The sequence below is a fragment of the Brachyhypopomus gauderio genome, chromosome 17 (assembly GCF_052324685.1).
Source record: "Brachyhypopomus gauderio isolate BG-103 chromosome 17, BGAUD_0.2, whole genome shotgun sequence".
NCBI classification, from domain to species: domain Eukaryota; kingdom Metazoa; phylum Chordata; class Actinopteri; order Gymnotiformes; family Hypopomidae; genus Brachyhypopomus; species Brachyhypopomus gauderio.
Window position 1 is genome coordinate 16,242,517 of NC_135227.1, and position 17,768 is coordinate 16,260,284.

General features: G+C 40.8%; 1 protein-coding gene across 4 annotated transcripts in view; it reads right to left on the bottom strand.

Annotated features, from left to right (window-relative positions):
• The window catches only part of slc24a4a (solute carrier family 24 member 4a), a 30,649-nt gene extending 17,953 nt beyond the window's left edge, over positions 1–12,696 (bottom strand). For 3 of the 4 annotated variants that reach the window (XM_076978815.1, XM_076978814.1, XM_076978813.1), the window contains exon 1: positions 11,987–12,696. In XM_076978815.1, coding sequence (XP_076834930.1) covers positions 11,987–12,167 — 181 coding nt within the window. In that variant the 5' untranslated portion in view covers positions 12,168–12,696. The remainder of the gene's footprint in view (positions 1–11,986) is intronic. The other variant, XM_076978816.1, reaches the window with a different exon arrangement.
• Between the last annotated feature and the right edge of the window lie 5,072 nt (positions 12,697–17,768).

Below are 17,768 nucleotides of genomic sequence, written 5' to 3' on the forward strand. Positions count from 1 at the left end.
CTACTCATGTAATTATGTCTGTTCATGCTGTCTAGTGTGCCTACCTGTTGTCATGGAGATACTCAGTGTACAAAAAGGTAACATGGACATTCAGCACATTCTCCCCTACAGAACTAAGAGGGAGGTGGTTCGGTCCAGATGCAATCAGGAGGCTATCAATTTACTCCAGTCTAGAACTGAGTGAGAAGATTGTACTCTCCAGTATACAGCCCGTCTACTACAGAAGAAACCCATTTCCAAGCTGAGGTCTCCCAAGGAGTTGCCATGATTCACAAACTTGAGGGTAAGAGATGTGGCACCAATTTGCTGTGCAGTCCTGTAGAGTCCCCCGAGTCATGGTGTATTCTGAAACACAAGGTGGCCTGTAATTGTAAACCTGGAATAGTTTTTAACTGTATCAGTATCCGGGAGGTGATCTGAATCAATACTTTTTGGGCCTGATTTAGGATCTCCTAGACAACACAAGGTAAGGCAAGTTTATTTATACACCTTTACATATTTATGTACATTTCATACTCAATAATAATAGAAAAAGTTAATTATAGCCTGATATCTATCACCTTCCCTGAGGTCATCTTCACCAAGTAATAAAGTATTGTATTGAAGCTCAAATATTAAAAAACAAAGATGTTTGGTGGTGAGCACGTTTGCCTCTTAGCCCTGGGGTCTTGGTTTCAAGTCCCTATTTGAGTGGAGTTTCCATGTTCTCCCTGTGGCTGTGTGTGTCTCCTTTGGGGTCTCTGGTTTCCTCCCACAGTCCAAAAACATGGAGGTTAGGTAAATTGGCAGTCCCTGACAAGATCACCCTGAGTGTGTGACTGTGTATCTCTTAATCTTCAATAAAAACAGTTGTCTGAGTGTCTGTGCATGAATGTGTGTGTGCTTGTATGCCCAGTGGTGGATGGTGCCTCTCTCCCCTTCCTGCACCCCATTCAGTCCCCCAGGGGGCTGTGGATTCCAGTAGAGAGTAAACTGTGTGCAATTCGCTGCCGCTTCTCGCCGGTGTGTGATTGGTCATGTAAGACTTGTACCTGTGTTAAAATTGTAAAATTATCTTGGGTATCTTGAAAGGCGCTATTTATATAGAACATTCATTCATTCATAAAACAAATTAATCAAGCCGTTTAAAGAAATATGTTTAAGATAAATTAAATAAAATTAAGGTGAAATAAATTAAGAATATAAGAGAATAGAATAAAAGTTGAGGTAAAGTGTTCTAGGAACTGAAATAACAGTATTTGAGCCAAACGCCTTTTAAACTTCGATTTAAACAAGGCTGTGTTCGAGCTCTCCTAATATCCTTACAGTTGGGTCCATATTGAAACAGCCTAGTAGCTAAATGTTGCGTCTTAATTTTGACCTTAGACAGGACTAACTGATTAGTTCCTAATGACCCAAGAGTTTGCCCAACTCTGGAGCAAATCAGAGGCTGATATGCCGGTCCCACACCATTTAGCGATTTTAATGATTCTTTAGTAGTGTAGTCGTAGCCAGTAGAAGAACTTAAGAATGTGGGTGATATGATCTCATCTTTTGCTCCTAGTTAGAACTCTATCAGCTGCATTTTGAATCAACTGATTGTCTTTTTTTTGCTTGATTGCCTTTTTTGTGAGTCCTGCTAGCCCTGCTAGAGACAGTACTCAACCTTAATGAAAGCAGATAAAAATATAATTAAAGTTGCACTATGTACGTTTGTAGAATTCACAAGCTCTCTGGTTGAAATAAGTAATTGCATTAGATGTGTGGAAAAAAATGTTGCAATATGGATTGTGCTGCATTTCCCTGGGTATATTTATGCTATCAAACCACCACCATAACTTACTTGTTCAGCAATAAAAAAGTCAACTTGACATCACTCCTGCATGTCTTCATGTCATGGTGCTGTCACCAACCCTGAAAATCCAAGCCAGACTACCCAATCATGCTAGAGACAAAGGCATGAAGGAGTTTTTCTATGAGTTTTTCTTCTTGATGTTCTTAAGATGATAAAATGCTGGTTTAGTAACTGATTATATATTTTATATGATTATCAGAGTTTATTCATTTGCTTAGATTATGAGCTGGCACTTTTGGGTTTATAGTATGTGTAGTAATATGACAAGTGGGCAGCTAGTCTATGTTTTTCATTGCTATTACCAAATATAATAATCTGTTTTATCTTTATTCAGTAGCATAAAGTGTCCCATCTAGTTATCGATGTGCTCGAGGCACTGGCATGAAGAGTAATAGGGACCAATGTTGTCTGGGGAAAAGGCCAAGTAAGGTATGATAGCCCAGAGTCTTGTATGATTTGGCCAAGTGGAAACATTTAGTTAAACAAGAGTGGACCATGAATCAAACCTTGAGGGACTCCACTGTCATTTTATCAGAAATCTTATTTTCTATTTCAACAAAATAATGAACCGAACCATTTTAGGACTGTTCCTAAGAGTCCAACCCACTTCTCAAGTCTACGTATAGGAATGTTATGGTCTACAGCACAAAGGCTGCACTGATATCAAGCAATAGAATTATCAGCTTCCCTGAATCTGTGTTCAAATGAATGTCATTAATTACCTTGATTACAGGAGTCTCAGCAATGTGACTAGGTCAAAATCCTGATATAAATTTGTCTTGAAAGCCAATTGCAGGACAGTGATTCTCCCAATAAACAATATATCTGACTGAAAGATTTAATTAGATCTGTAATTTCTTAACACAGTTACTTCAAGAGGCTTCACTAGTGCATTTGGAAAAACACCCAATAAGAGTGAAGTGTTTACTGTCTGAAGTATGTTGTATGTTGAAATGCATTATTTAAGAAGTTTTCTCTTCATGGGTGTTATTGAGATTTTGAGAGTATGCAGTAGCATTTGCTAATGACATCAAAAGAATGTTACATAAAATCAGAAATCCAGAAATCCAGTCCCTGATCGGGTTCCTTTGGCAGAACATTAATTGTAAAGCCCTTGTCAGTAACTATCAGTGGAATGTTCTTCCCTTTGAAACTACATGCAATCCCTGCTGTGTGAACTTTGCACTACAGAAACATGTCTTAGACAACAGTAAGGGAGGAGATAGCGTGTGTCCAGCAGTGGAACAACATAGCTCTGGTCCACAAACTCTGAGCCCTTCTCGTACCCACTATGCCAGTGAACTACCAGTGCTGTTGCACTGCTGGTGGACAACACTGGTGTAAGCCATGTTCCCACTGAGGGGTGATCCGTAAATACAGAGCTCTGGCGTTCACAGAGCCAAACAGGCACCACAGAATCTGCTCTATGTTTGCAATGGCATTGTCAAGATGACACTCTGACTTATAAATGCTGAGACGTAGAATCTCAGCCAGCCGCTATGCTGAACATCTATCACATCTTAGCCGGCCAATATAGTCCATCAGGATATTTTATTCCCTTCACAAGAGCTATGATTCTGGTCCAGACGCTCTGGGAGAAGCAAAGAGATTAGGATGATTCCTCTCTGCCCACCAGCCGTCTTTAAATATAAGACACTTAGGAAGATGTATTGAAACACTTAGAGAAGCTTCCACCAGCAAGGTGTTATGTTCCCTCTATCCTGAACATTTCCATGTGACCCAGAGCATGAATTTTGAGATGATCATAGATCAGTAGGCTACCTCTGCACTGAGGATGCACGAGAGCAAACTCAAGGTGACCTTCTGAGCAGCTTGCTCCAGGGTGGCACCCAAAAAGCTCTTGAGAAGCACCAACTGGAGGCCAGGAAGCCTAGACACTTCAGAAAGACATTGGATAGCCAACAGATACATATGTGGACACAAATGTTACATCTGATTCTTGTTTTTATAAGACTAGGGATAAGAAAAGCGGAGGTATGATAGATATGCTCCTGCTGCTTCCTGCTGCTTCCTGCCGACGCTGCTGCGGAGCGAACTTTGAAATTGTTTTTCTAAAGTGTACTAATCTGTTTACGTGCTAATCTTTATTTTTTGCCTTCCTAGATAATTTTTTACAGATAGTACTTCCACCGTCAAGACGGGCAGCTGAATATTCCGGCCGCTGATCAACTTTCTGCTTCTAAAAATCAGCTAGCGTAAGTTTGTATAAATCGGCTAGACACGGTAAGTGTTTTGATTTATTCATGGCTGGTGTTGGTTTGTTTCCTTGTTCGGAGTGTGGCATGTTTAGTCTAGACCCTTTCGCCACTGATAGTAATAGTGATAGTATTTGTGAGAGGTGCCAGTTAGTTACTTCTCTTGTGGCGAAAGTGGAAAGTTTAGAGCGCCGCGTCCACTCATTATTGAGGGATAGAGAGACAGGGTCTGTAGTAGGTGTGGACGCGCCAGGGAGAACTAGCGCCTCCGCGACTCCGGCGATAGAGCCCTCACAGCGGGGCGAATGGGTGACGTCTCGGCGGCGTAGTCGGAGAGCGAGGGCTGCAGCTACCGCTAACGCCAGCGCTAGCCCACCAGAGCACCACTCCCCGGTTCACGTGTCCAACAGGTTTGCCCCGCTCAGTGCTACACCCTCTGAGGAGACTCTGGTCATAGGAGACTCTATAGTCCAAAGACTATAAGACCAAAGACTGTAGGGCAGTCATGGCCTAGCGGTTAGGGAACTGGTCTTGTGACCGGAGGGTCGCAGGTTCGATCCCCAGGCCATGACTGAGGTGCCCCTGAGCAAGGCCCTTAACCCTCAATTGCTCACTTGTATAAAAAATGAGATAAAAATGTAAGTCGCTCTGGATAAGGGCGTCTGCCAAATGCCGTAAATGTAAATGTAAATGTAGTCCGACACGTGAAAGTCGCTATTCCTGTAGGGGCACCAGCGGTTACAGTCAGCTGTTTACCGGGAGCCAGAGCGCCGGACATTAGTGGCAACCTTAGACTGTTAGCCCATAAACGATTCTCTAGGATAGTTATACATGTAGGGGCCAACGATATACGTCTGCGGCAGTCAGAGGTTACTAAGGCTAATGTTAAAGAGGTGGTTAAATTAGCCCAGACGATGTCCGATGCCGTAATCTGCTCTGGCCCCATCCCAATGCGGCGCGGTGATGAGCAGTACAGCAGGCTCACGTCGCTAAACCGCTGGATGTCCAAGTGGTGCTCCGAAAATCAAGTGGGCTTTATTGATAATTGGAAAGATTTCGAGGGCAAGCCTGGTCTTTTAGGCAGGGACGGTGTCCACCCCACCTGGGATGGCGCTGCCCTGTTATCTTGCAGCATAGCCCGTAGTCTTTTAGTTAGTGGGCAGTGTAGTACTAGGAGCTGCTGACTAACCAGAGTCGCGACCAGGCCGCAGACTAACGGGCTAAACCGTCTGTCTGCGAGCTGCTTAGAGGCGTCACCAAGATCCCATAGGATTGAGACTGTGTCTGTGCCCCGGGTTAAATTAAATCATAAGAAAATAGTCCGTCCTAAGTTTTTAACTAATATTCAAACTTCACATCCAATTATTACCTATATGACCGATCTGAAAATTGGATTAATTAATATTCGATCACTCAACTCTAAAGCAGTTTTTATGAATGAACTTATAACTGACCAGAAAATTGATATTTTATGTCTAACTGAAACGTGGATTCAATCTGGTGACTATTTATCTCTAAACGAAGCCACTCCTGTGGGATATAGTTATATACATAAACCTAGATTGTCAGGCAGAGGAGGAGGAATATGTATAATATATCGTGATTGTTTAGAAATTCATCAGAAATACTTGGATATCTTTAATTCATTTGAGATGCTGTCTATTAATGTAACTAGTCCATCTGAAAATAAAAGTTCATTTTCCCTAACAAATGTATATAGACCACCAGGGCCTTACTCAGATTTCTTAAAAGATTTCACAGATTTTACAGCAAATTTAGCAGTTAGTAGTGACAAAATAATAATGGTAGGAGACTTTAACATACATTTTGATAATGCGGAGGATCCACTGACAAGGGCTTTTACTTCTATATTGAACTCTGTTGGCATTACACAAAACGTTGTAGGACCCACACACTATCAAAATCATACCCTAGATTTAATCTTAACGTTGGGTATTGACGTAGATAATATAAATATACTCCCGCAAACCGTAGCTATCTCTGATCACTATTTAGTCAAATTTGAGATTCATCTTAACATAAATACCCGCCCGTCTCCTCGGCAGTGTATGAAGCGCTCGATAAATTCATTAACATCAACACAGTTTATTGAAGCCCTCCCTGATTTAACTGCTCTAGCCCACTCGCCATCCTATCCAGGAGAGTTAGACAGTCTAACCAACTGCATAGAGAATACCTGCAGATCAGCTCTAGATATAGTAGCTCCACTCAAATATAAAAAGACTAGATCTAAAAAACTCGCTCCGTGGTACACTGACCAAACTAGAAACTTAAAACAAATAGCACGTAAATTAGAGCGTAAATGGCGATCTACTAAGTTGGAAGTATTCTACTGTGCCTGGAAGGATAGCATCATTGACTACAAACGGGCACTCGCTAAAGCACGCTCAGCATACCTAGCCTCACTGATAGAGAAAAATAAAAACAATCCTAGATTTCTTTTTAATGCTATTTCCAAACTTACAAAAAATCAAGCAGGCGCAGAACCTCAGATTCCAGTAAACCTCACTAGTAATGTATTTATAGATTTCTTTGATAATAAAATAGAGAATATTAGACAAAATATAAAACCTTTTATTAGTAATACAACTGGTATGTCATCTGGTTTGGTTGACATCGATTTAAATCGCATACTGGGAGAAAAACTTGATGCTTTTCATCCACTCCCACAATCAGAATTAGAGAAAATAATTTCTTCCTTAAATTGTGCTACCTGCACACTAGACTCGGTTCCATCAAAGTTATTAAAAGAGGTATTACCAGCGGTAACTGAACCTCTTCTAACTATAGTTAACTCATCCATTACAATAGGTCACATGCCCAAATCATGTAAATTAGCAGTTATTAAACCTCTGATTAAGAAACCAAATCTTGATCCTACTGTACTATCTAATTATAGACCCATTTCAAACACATCATTTATATCTAAGATCATAGAAAAAGCTGTTGCCCAGCAATTATGCCTATATCTGCATAGGCATCACATATTTGAAAAGTTCCAATCTGGTTTTAGGCCCCATCACAGTACTGAAACAGCATTAGTTAAAGTAACAAATGACCTCCTCCTTGCTTCAGATCAAGGTTATGTATCGCTGTTAGTGCTTCTTGATCTTAGTGCAGCTTTCGACACAATTGATCATAGGATCTTGCTAGAAAGGTTAGAACGCTGGGTTGGAGTCTCTGGCACAGCCCTTTCATGGTTTCATTCTTACTTAACAAATCGCTATCAGTTTGTAGAGCTCAATAATATTCCATCCAAACGTACAAAAGTTAAATATGGGATCCCGCAAGGCTCCATTCTAGGACCACTATTATTTACATTATATATGCTACCATTGGGCACAGTTATAAACAAACATGGTGTCAATTTTCACTGCTATGCAGATGACACTCAACTTTACATATCAGCCAAACCTGATGACAAACTCGGTTTAAGAAAAATTGAGGCCTGTGTAAAAGATATTAAATGCTGGATGTCTCTAAACTTCCTCCAACTTAATGAGGACAAAACAGAAGTTCTTCTTCTGGGCCCTAAGGCCTCAAAACAGAAAATTCCAGATCTAATGCTTAATCTCGCAGGCTACCCCATTACACCTGGCACAGTAGCCAAAAACCTAGGCGTCATACTCGACTCTGACCTATCATTTGATAAATACATAGATAATACTACTAGGATAGCTTTTCTACATCTCCGTAACATTGCTAAATTAAGAAATGCATTATCACAGGATGATGCGGAAAAATTGGTGCACGCCTTTGTTAGCTCTAGATTAGACTACTGCAATGCACTACTGTCAGGATGTTCAAATAGGAATCTAAATAAACTTCAAATAGTTCAAAATGCCGCAGCCAGGGTTCTGACCAGAACTAGAAAATTTCAGCATATCAGTCCAGTCCTATCAGCTCTGCATTGGCTCCCAGTTAAATTCCGTATTGACTTTAAAATTCTTTTATTAACTTATAAAGCATGGCACGGGCTTGCTCCTGAGTACCTTCAGGAACTTATTTCCTATTACGAACCCCCACGCCCACTAAGATCACAGGGTGCTGGTCTTTTATTAGTTCCAAAAATTAATAAGGTAACAGCAGGGGGAAGAGCCTTTTCTTGTAAGGCCCCCCAGCTTTGGAATAATCTTCCTAAATGCGTCCGGGACTCCGACACAGTCACAATCTTTAAGTCTAGGTTGAAAACCCACTTATTTAGTTTAGCGTTTGATAATTAATATCCCCCTTAGATAAAAGTACAGATCCAGGGGTTCATAGACAAAGGGTTTTATGGTAGACTGGGGCGCTGGTGCTGTCGTCCTGTCACTGCTCGTGGTCACTCAAGTTTGTTGACAGTGCAGTGGACGGATGCCATTGTCTCAGAATACCCCCAAGCCTATGTTACCTTCTGGTTCTGCCTTTTTAGCTAGGCTGTAATAATTTAACTAAATGCCAGAGTTGCTGCCACACTCCGGAAATGTTTATAATTTTACCTGTCCTGTATATGTCCTCATACAGAGCTAATTTTCCCTGTTTCATTTCTCCACATGGCTGCCCGCCTGTTTGAGGAATAATGAGATGAGGAGACCAGCGATCCATCCTGAGCCAGCCACCTCCTGCCTAACCGGATGCATACATCATGATGGACATTATTACATATTTTTCATTTTCTTTCTCTTCTTTCTGTCTAAATTGTTGTTGTTGTTGTCATGGTGACCGGTGTCGGCCAGAGGAGGATGGGTTCCCCCCCTGAGTCTTGGTTCCTCTCAAGGTTTCTTCCTCATGCAAAAAACTAGGGAGTTTTTCCTTGCCACTGTCGCCCTTGGCTTGCTCACTGGGGGCTAGGACTCGGCACTTGTAAAGCTGCTTTGTGACAACAACTGTTGTAAAAAGCGCTATATAAATAAAATTTGATTGATTGATTGATTGATTGATATGATAGATCCACTTGTGGCATTATGTGCCTTATGAAGACATCTATGGAGATGAAAATATATGTTAGTTATCCGAACCCTTTTCCAGTAATCAGAAGGCTTCTCCAAACATCCAAACTCTTCTCAAGTTATCAGAAACGTCTCACTACACCCAAGGTGTGGCAGCATTCAGAAATGTGGTCCTTCCAAACCAAAAAGAGTTGCCACTGATTAGAATGAACATGGTTGACGACACTTTTTTGTGGGTGCATTGCAGCCTACTGTATCAGACATAAAACCTTAGCAGTTTCAAATACTTAGTTGAAGCCACAGAACAGAAATTGCACATGCTAGCTAACCAAAACAGTGAACCACTAGCAAATTCCTTCCATTTCCACCTCTGACGTCCGATCATTTGGCTCAGGGTGAAGTAGATATTTAAATGTAGTGCGTTTGGTAGATGACCTCGAAGTCCATGCATGAACTCCAATTCCCCACAGGACATGCAGCATTGTTAGCTAGCACACTATACACACAACACAATTTGTTGTTCGACTTTTACTTATAAGTGCTTTTCACAGTTCATAGAATTAAATATGTTTACAATAGGTCTATGAGTGTTTTAATGAGGACTTTTGTGTTCAAGCTTTTGCACCAGTTTGTCATTTGTTTTGTGTAATATTATGCAGTCATAACATCAGCATTACTGCATTTTGTTGAACTGTGTAAGTTTTTTTGTGTACTTTTATTGCAAGATGATTAAATGTAACTTAACGGTCGATTTCATATGAACACAGCATGTTACATTTCTGATTATAAATACAGATGTTTCCCGATGTCTGATGAAAGCACATGAAAGATATAATTAAAGTTGCACTGTGTAAGTTTGTGGAATTTGCAACCTCTCTGGTTGAGATACGTAATTGCATTAGATGTGTGGAAGAAAATTTTGTAATATGGGTTGTGCCGCATTCCTTTCCCCTGGGTGAATTTATGCTATCAAACCATCACCATGACTTACCTGTTCAGCAATAAAAAAGTCAACTTGACATCACTCCTGCATGCCTTCATGTCATAGTGATGTCGCCAACCCTGAAAATCCAAGCCAGTGTTTTTTCTGGCTTTAGTTTGAGCTCAGTTTATCTCTCTTCTAGCCTGCCAGGTCTCTTCAGATCTACATTTCTTTGCTTTCACCACAACTGAAGCCACAGAGGATGATACAGAGAACGACACAGAAGATGACACAGATGATGACAGAGGACAACACAGAACGACACAGAGGAAGACACTATGAGCCCCACCCTCACTAACATTAATCAGCCTATCAAGCTGGACTTTCTTTCTGTGCCTTGCGTGTTACATTAACATATAAAGATATGTAAAAAACTAGCACTAAATCTGACCCAACAGCTCTGACCTTTGAATGATTCTCATGCTTTAAAAGATGACGTGCAGTAGAAGGGTACTACATTCTACCCCCTTGACTCATTAATGTGGCTTCTCAGTTTAAACAAACAAATCTAATATAGTGGAGCTTTACAGAAAGCATTTACACAGTGACATACACTGATAATATTTAACTAACACAGAGAAAATTTTGAATGAGTAAAACAAGTATGGGAAGTCCTGTCAAAGCAACTTATCAACTCTGTTATATATATAACCGTTTCTCAGCACACAAACTCATCAACCTTTGTCAGTACGATATCAGACACATATAATCCCTTTTGTGACTTTAATGTAATTAAGGATTAAGAATAAGAAGCAGGACCACACCATTCAACATAGTGCAGTCATTAGTGCACCTTCCTTCACGCTAAATAATCCCTGGACTTGTTCCCTGTAGTTTGTAGCAGATGCCAGTATTATCAGTCGGTGAAATGGACTAAATATCCACCCCCTTCAAGAAGAAAATAATTTAAATAATTGGATTTCACCTATCCATCTTATAGGATTTAAATGCATCCTTGCAAACTTTACTATCATTTTCTGCATCACAATTTCAACTGTCCTAAACATAAGCAGAGAATCACAGTCTGTGCGGGATGTTCCACAATAGAGCAGTTACAAGAACTCTGGTTTTCTGTTTTCCATGTTCCTGAAGGAAATTCATGAGAAAATGTTTAACCAACATCTTAAAAGAAAAAAAAGATAAAATTTGAAAACTAGATTGATAATTAGGACTATATACTATATCCAACTAGATTTTCATAAATTAGAAATAAATTTCCACCATACAGAAATACACATACATTTTTAATGATTTGAGGATGAGCAAACATAAAGATGATTTTACTAATCAGAGAAACCTAACATATTTAATGACTGGGATCATATATATCATATATACACACTACAAACAGGTACACTGTGATATATATATCGCCCGTTCTAAATGTGGCGTTGATTTACCGTGGTGTCTTCAATAAATCAGTAATAAATCGCGTAAAACAAGTAAACAGGCTGTGATAAACGCAGGCACGTCCACTGGCAGTGCGTGTAGAGTAGACTACAGGGGTTGCAATAGGACCGTAGAGACATCAAAGGCGGTTATTCATACTGCGGCACCGGTTAGACGGGCACGTGGGAGCGTGTGATGACGCTGAACTGTGAACATAGACGTCTCTCCTAGTTCAGGGCACGCGCGGAGGGATGTGCAGACATCGGTGGGAGCCTTGGACACGGTCCAAAATCTTCCATTAAAACATGTGCATTGAATCCCTTTCAGTAACGTCTCCGGCGTCCAAAAGGGAAGGATACCCGTACCGTACGAAAACGACTCACTGTGCATACAGCGTTGATAATCTAAACGACGTTATGCAAGGTTATGCAATATTGTTTGCACGTTTAACAGCCAAAGCATTGACACGTCCTGAACAACAGTGCGCAATTTGCCATTAATGCGAGTGTTTAACGCAAGGAGCTGAAGTCCCCGAGTGCGTGTTGCGATTACGAAATAACAACATCCGCTCAGGTCCAGCGACAGCATCACCCCAGCATCCCCGACAGCCACTCACCTGCTGATGTGAGCAGGACCGACACGCACCACGCCACGAACAGGACGCCGCACATGACGCACACCTGCACGAGCAGCATCTCCCTCCGTTTGCGCACTTTGAAGATCTTGGTGATCATGGTCTTTTTCGACACAGGACCCCTGCGCTCCAGGTCCGCGGTCGCCTGCTCTGCGGAAGACATCGTCCGTTTGCCTCCAAAAAACAGCCGCAGATAACTGGGACCTCACCAACTGGCCCGGTGTTTGGTACCGTGCAGCCTCCGGGATGCTTTTCTGATTTCACTTGCTCGAAGAAGGCTGCGAGACCCCCGCTGAGACAGAGTAGCAAACGACTCCCATGTGTATGTCCGCCTTGTCCCAGACGTTTGCTTATTTATAAAGGCATGTAATAACCTTGCCCCGCAGCAAGTCAATACAGCGGTAGCTATAGTCAGTTCAAATTTCTACTGACGGCTTGTGTTTTAGATGCTCACGGTCATCTTGCATATGCCCATTACAGTTAACAGAAGCGCAACTCCCAAATGACAGCACCCTATCGTCTAGGTGACTTTCTCAACTAAAGTCAAACTAATCACTTTACAGCGTATATTCTCATGCAGATCTACAAAATAACTCCCCATCAATCACCACTGTTCATAAATAATACACAAGACTGATAAATCTTCAGGGAAAGGCTTTGCTCCACCTCAGTATCGCTCTCTCCCCCTTTCATTAGGCTGGGACTTCTCCACGTGAGAGACTGTTACGCGCAAGCACGTGACCGTCGTCGAGCCCTCCGAGACGCGGGGCCGAGCTTCCTACAGTACCGCGCCTTCTTCATCGTGACGTGGTTCAAAGAGTGAAACGCTCTACCTAATACGGCTGATCTTTAATGATTAACATACCTGTCGATTCCAGTTTTCTTTTTTTCTGTGTGATAACTGGAGACCCTTAAGCGCTGATAGATCAATTTAAATGTAAATGTTTTGTGTTTATCAAATGTATTTAGGCCAAATGCATTTTATTTAGTAAATTGTATTAAGGATTAAGTTTTAGCATTCCCATTAGATAATATATATGGTCTTAGTAATATGTTAATTCTGGTAAGACATATGGAAAAAGTTTGGTATCAACATTTGTAGTGTAGTACAACAATGGTTCTTTTATTTCATTTTTAAATAATAAAACACTAATTGACTAAAATAACACAGGAAGGATCAGATATTTCACAGAAGTAAACAAATGATGAAATAACACAAGACATATAGATAACATCCCTGTTTAATATTCAGGATCAAACTCACTGAATTTGCCTAATTATTTTGCAGCCTAACTATATTCAGGACTATTAGACAATGTCTGCCAATATCTTGGTGATGAGCCTTTTTTGGCAAGACAAAAAGGTGGAAAATGGCCCTCAGCATAGTTAAGATTTTATGTATCAAAACAAAGACTCATCATTTTATCAGCTGAAAATACAGGTATGCAGATATGCCAGGTACCAGGTATGCTGGTTAAATCAGCACTTCCAAAGGAGAAAACAACAGATGAAATAGAATGATACAATTTCTGAGGTATACATCACTGATGGATGCAGTTACGTAGTAATAAGTAAAGTCATGTTACTTCTCATAACGTCATTATATTTTCAGTGATTCGTCACATCTGAAGTAACAAAAAATAGATCAAGTAGTGATGTATACTTTGAGTCAGGCAATACTTGACAGAATTCAGTACCAGATTGCACAAACCACCTTTTTAATGTGGGGAATTTGTTCTCCCACAGCGCAACAAACCATCGAACTCAGGCAATTTTAGGGTTACGTTAGAGAGGCTCACATTCATATTCTCTCTCCTTCCCTCTCTGTCTCATGGGTAAGAGAGAGAGAGAGAGAGAGAGAGAGAGAGAGAGAGAGAGAGAGAGAGAGAGAGAGAGAGAGAGAGAGTGTGTGTGTCACGTAGGAATTTGCCAGGCTCAAGATCAGTGCTCAGATGACTGGTCTTTTCTCATAATGCCGACTAAATTCTGCTAACAAGGCCATTACTGGGCAGACAGTCAAAAGCAGGAACAAAACACTGGTGCGGTCACAGTGGCCACAGAACCGAGCTCTTCATCCTCTTACTGCTCAGCCTTTCATTAGCACTTAACAAAAAAAAAACAACAACAGGACTTTGTTTTTATTCACTTAGACAACAGAATCAGAAATCCTTTATTGATCCTAGAGGGAAATTGCAGAAATAGCTTCAGTAAATCTGCCAAACGCTGTGAATTTAAATTTAAATGTAAATTTAAGAAAAGGGAGGTGATGGTTTTTCAATGCTTGTCTGCAATTACCTTATTATGCATTCAGTATGTTTATGCTGCCCACTCCAGTATGTGACAAGCATCAGATCTTGAATGTTAATGCAAAGCAACAGAGAGACATTTCCTTCCACTGATGAAATTAAGTGACTTACAAAAATAGCACCTGGATACACTTTAACAAAATGTTTTCTCATACCGCAAAATGACTAATTTGATTAACTTGTACATTTACATAATTTCAATAATAGTTAAAGTACTGAGAAGAATCAGGAGGGTTGTAAACAAATAAGCAGTTGGATGAAACAGTGGCAGCCCTGAACTCCACCATCTTGTGATATGTAACTGGTTGTACTGGAGGCTGTACTGAATGAGAGGTTATATACACTCTGACTGAATGTTCTTCCTGCTTCAACCTCCAGTGATCATAAAAATAAAGAAGGTGTTAGAGTAGATCAGTTATATAACTGAATCATTTACATATGCGTTAGTGCCTGCTGCATCAATACTCCCCCAACATGTCAGCCATCATGTGGTTGCACACGTGTGGTTCCCTATAGCCTATAGCACTGACCTCCTTAGGTAAGACAAGGCCTGGAAGGGCTGACTTCTTCTTCTTCTTCTTCTGAGGAGGAGGAGGAGGAGGAGGGCATATTTGGTTGGTAAGTCAATGGTCTTTACTGTAGTCTTTGTTGTTGTCGTATTGTGGTAGGAACTTTTCAATAAAGCTGTGGAACAGAAGTGCAGAGAAGCCAAGACCTGCTACCCAGAAGGCTGCAGGCGAGATCATGTGAGAAGGTGGAATTCTCAGAGTTTGTGTGTGTGTGTGTGTGTGTGTCTATGTATCTAAGGGGGTGTGGATGGGTGAGGAGAACCTCTATGAATCACTGTCAGCATGAAGGCTCAGCTGACTAAGATCTGGGCCATGACTCACGCCTTGAATTTTGTCAGTTTGGGTTGGAGCCATTTGCTCTTTGATGTCATTTTTTGAAGGACATTGGAGGCACCTGACCAGGCAAAAGGTCCATAGAATTGCTGGCCTTCTGGACAGACACATGGTTTAAGGTGTGACTTGTGTTCATGGAGAAAGAGTTTATGGTGAACTAAGAAAAAAACTGGGTACTCATAATTCACAAGTCACAAATGTTGTTTAATGCCCCTTAAATAAAAAATTTGTTAAAATTGTATAAAATATTATTATAATAGACCCTGGACTGCAGTCAAGTACTATTTCACACTCTTAACTACATTCCAAAAAAGTTGGGACACTAAACAAATTGCGAATAAAAACTGAATGCAATGATGTGGAGATGGCAAATGTCAATATTGTATTCGTAATGGAACACCAATGTCAGATCAAAAGTTTAAACTCAGAGAATGCATAATTTTAAGGGAAAATATGTTGTTTCAAAATTTCATGGTGTCAACAAATCCCAAAAAAGTTGGGAGATGGTCATTTTTACCACTGTGTGGCATCCCCCCCTTCTTAAAACACTCAACATACGTCTGGGGACAGAGGAGACCAGTTTCTCAAGTTTAGAAATAGGAATGCTCTCCCTGTCTAATACAGGCCTCTAACTGTTCAATCGTCTTGGGCCTTCTTTGTAGCACCTTCCTCTTTATGATGCACCAAATGTTCTCTATAGGTGAAAGATCTGGACTGCAGGCTGGACATTTCAGTACACGGATCCTTCTCCTACGTAGCCATGATGTTGTGATTGCTGCAGAATGTGGTCTGGCATTATCTTGTTGAAAAATGCAGGGTCTTCCCTGAAAGAGATGATGTCTAGATGGGAGCATATGTTGTTCTAGAAACTGAACATAGTTCTCTGCATTAATGGTGCCTTTCCAGACATGCAAGCTGCCCATGCCACAAGTACTCATACAACCCCATACCATCAGTGATGCAGGCTTCTGAACGGAGCGTTGATAACTTGGGTTATCCTTGTCCTCTCTGGTCCAGATGTCATGGTGTCCCAGTGTTCCATAAAGAACTTAAAATCATGACTCATCTGACCACAGTCTTCAATTTTGCCATACTCCATTTAAAATTATCTCTGGCCCAGTGCAAACGTCTGAGTTTGTGGAGCCTGCTTAGAAAGGACTTCCTTTTTGAAATGTAGAGTTTCAGCTGGCAACGGTGGATGGCAAGGTGGATTGTGTTCACTGACTGCTTTCTGGAAGTATTCCTGAGCCCATTGTTATTTCCTCTACAGTGGCATTCCTGTTTGAGGTGCAGTGACATTTAAGGGCCCGGAGATCACAAGCATCCAGTAGAGTTTTACGGCCTTGACCCTTACGCACAGCGATTGTTCCAGATTCTCTGAATCTTTTGATTATGTTATGCACGGTGGATGATGATAACTTAAAAGTCTTTGCTATTTTATGCTTATCTTTCTGCGCAATGGTGGAATTGGTGATCCTCTTACTATATTGGCTTCAGAGTGACACTGACACACTGAGAAGTTCTTTTTATACCCAATCATGTTGTCAACTGACCTAATTAGTGTTAATTGGTCTTCCAGCTGTTCGTTATATGCTCAATTTTCTTTTTTCCAGCCACTTTTTGCTACTTCTCCAAACTTTTTTGGGATTTGTTGACACTGAAATTTTGAATCAACATACTTTTCCTTTAAAATGTTACATTTACTCAGATTAACCTTTTGATCTGTCATCTATGTTCTATTACGAATAAAATATTGACATTTGCCATCTCCACATCATTGCATTCAGTTTTTATTCACAATCTGTTTAGTGTCCCAACTTTTTTGGAATCCAGTTTGTATTTCAGTTTTAAATATATATATATATATATATATATATATATATATATATATGAGAGAGAGAGAGAGAGAGAGAGAGAGAGACAGACCCATCCACACTCCCTTAGATACACACACACACTCTGAGAATTACAACTTCTCACATGACAACAAAGACTACAGTAGAGACCATTGACTTACCAACCAAATATGTTCTCAGAAGAAGAAGAAGAAAAGAGAGAGAGAGAGAGAGAGAGAGAGAGAGAGAGAGAGAGAGAGAGAGAGAGAGAGAGAGAGAGAGAGAGAGAGAGAGAGAGAATCCTACCAACAGCTGGAAAAGGCTGGACTGAGAGAGAGTACAGAGGCACTAATCATGGTAGTATAGGAACAAGCTATGAATACAAGATGAACAGAGACTGGGATAAACCACACCAGGCTGGACCCCAGATGCAGGCTGTGCAAACACAATCCAGCAGACAACATGCAGCAAGACGCGAACAGGCCGAGCATACATGGAATGTCATAATCAATTGGCTGGCACAGTAGACAGAAACAGCTGAAGAATGAACTAGAAGTTCCAAGCACAAAGGGGTCATACCATGTCTCCTCGTCCAGGTTAGAGTACTTCCAGAGGATAAAGGAAGATAATATGCCGATGGTTATTTGTGCAATTTAGTCGAATATGAAATGCAAGCTGTGGAAAGGTCTGGAACACTTTCCTCTCTTCACAAACTCTGTAA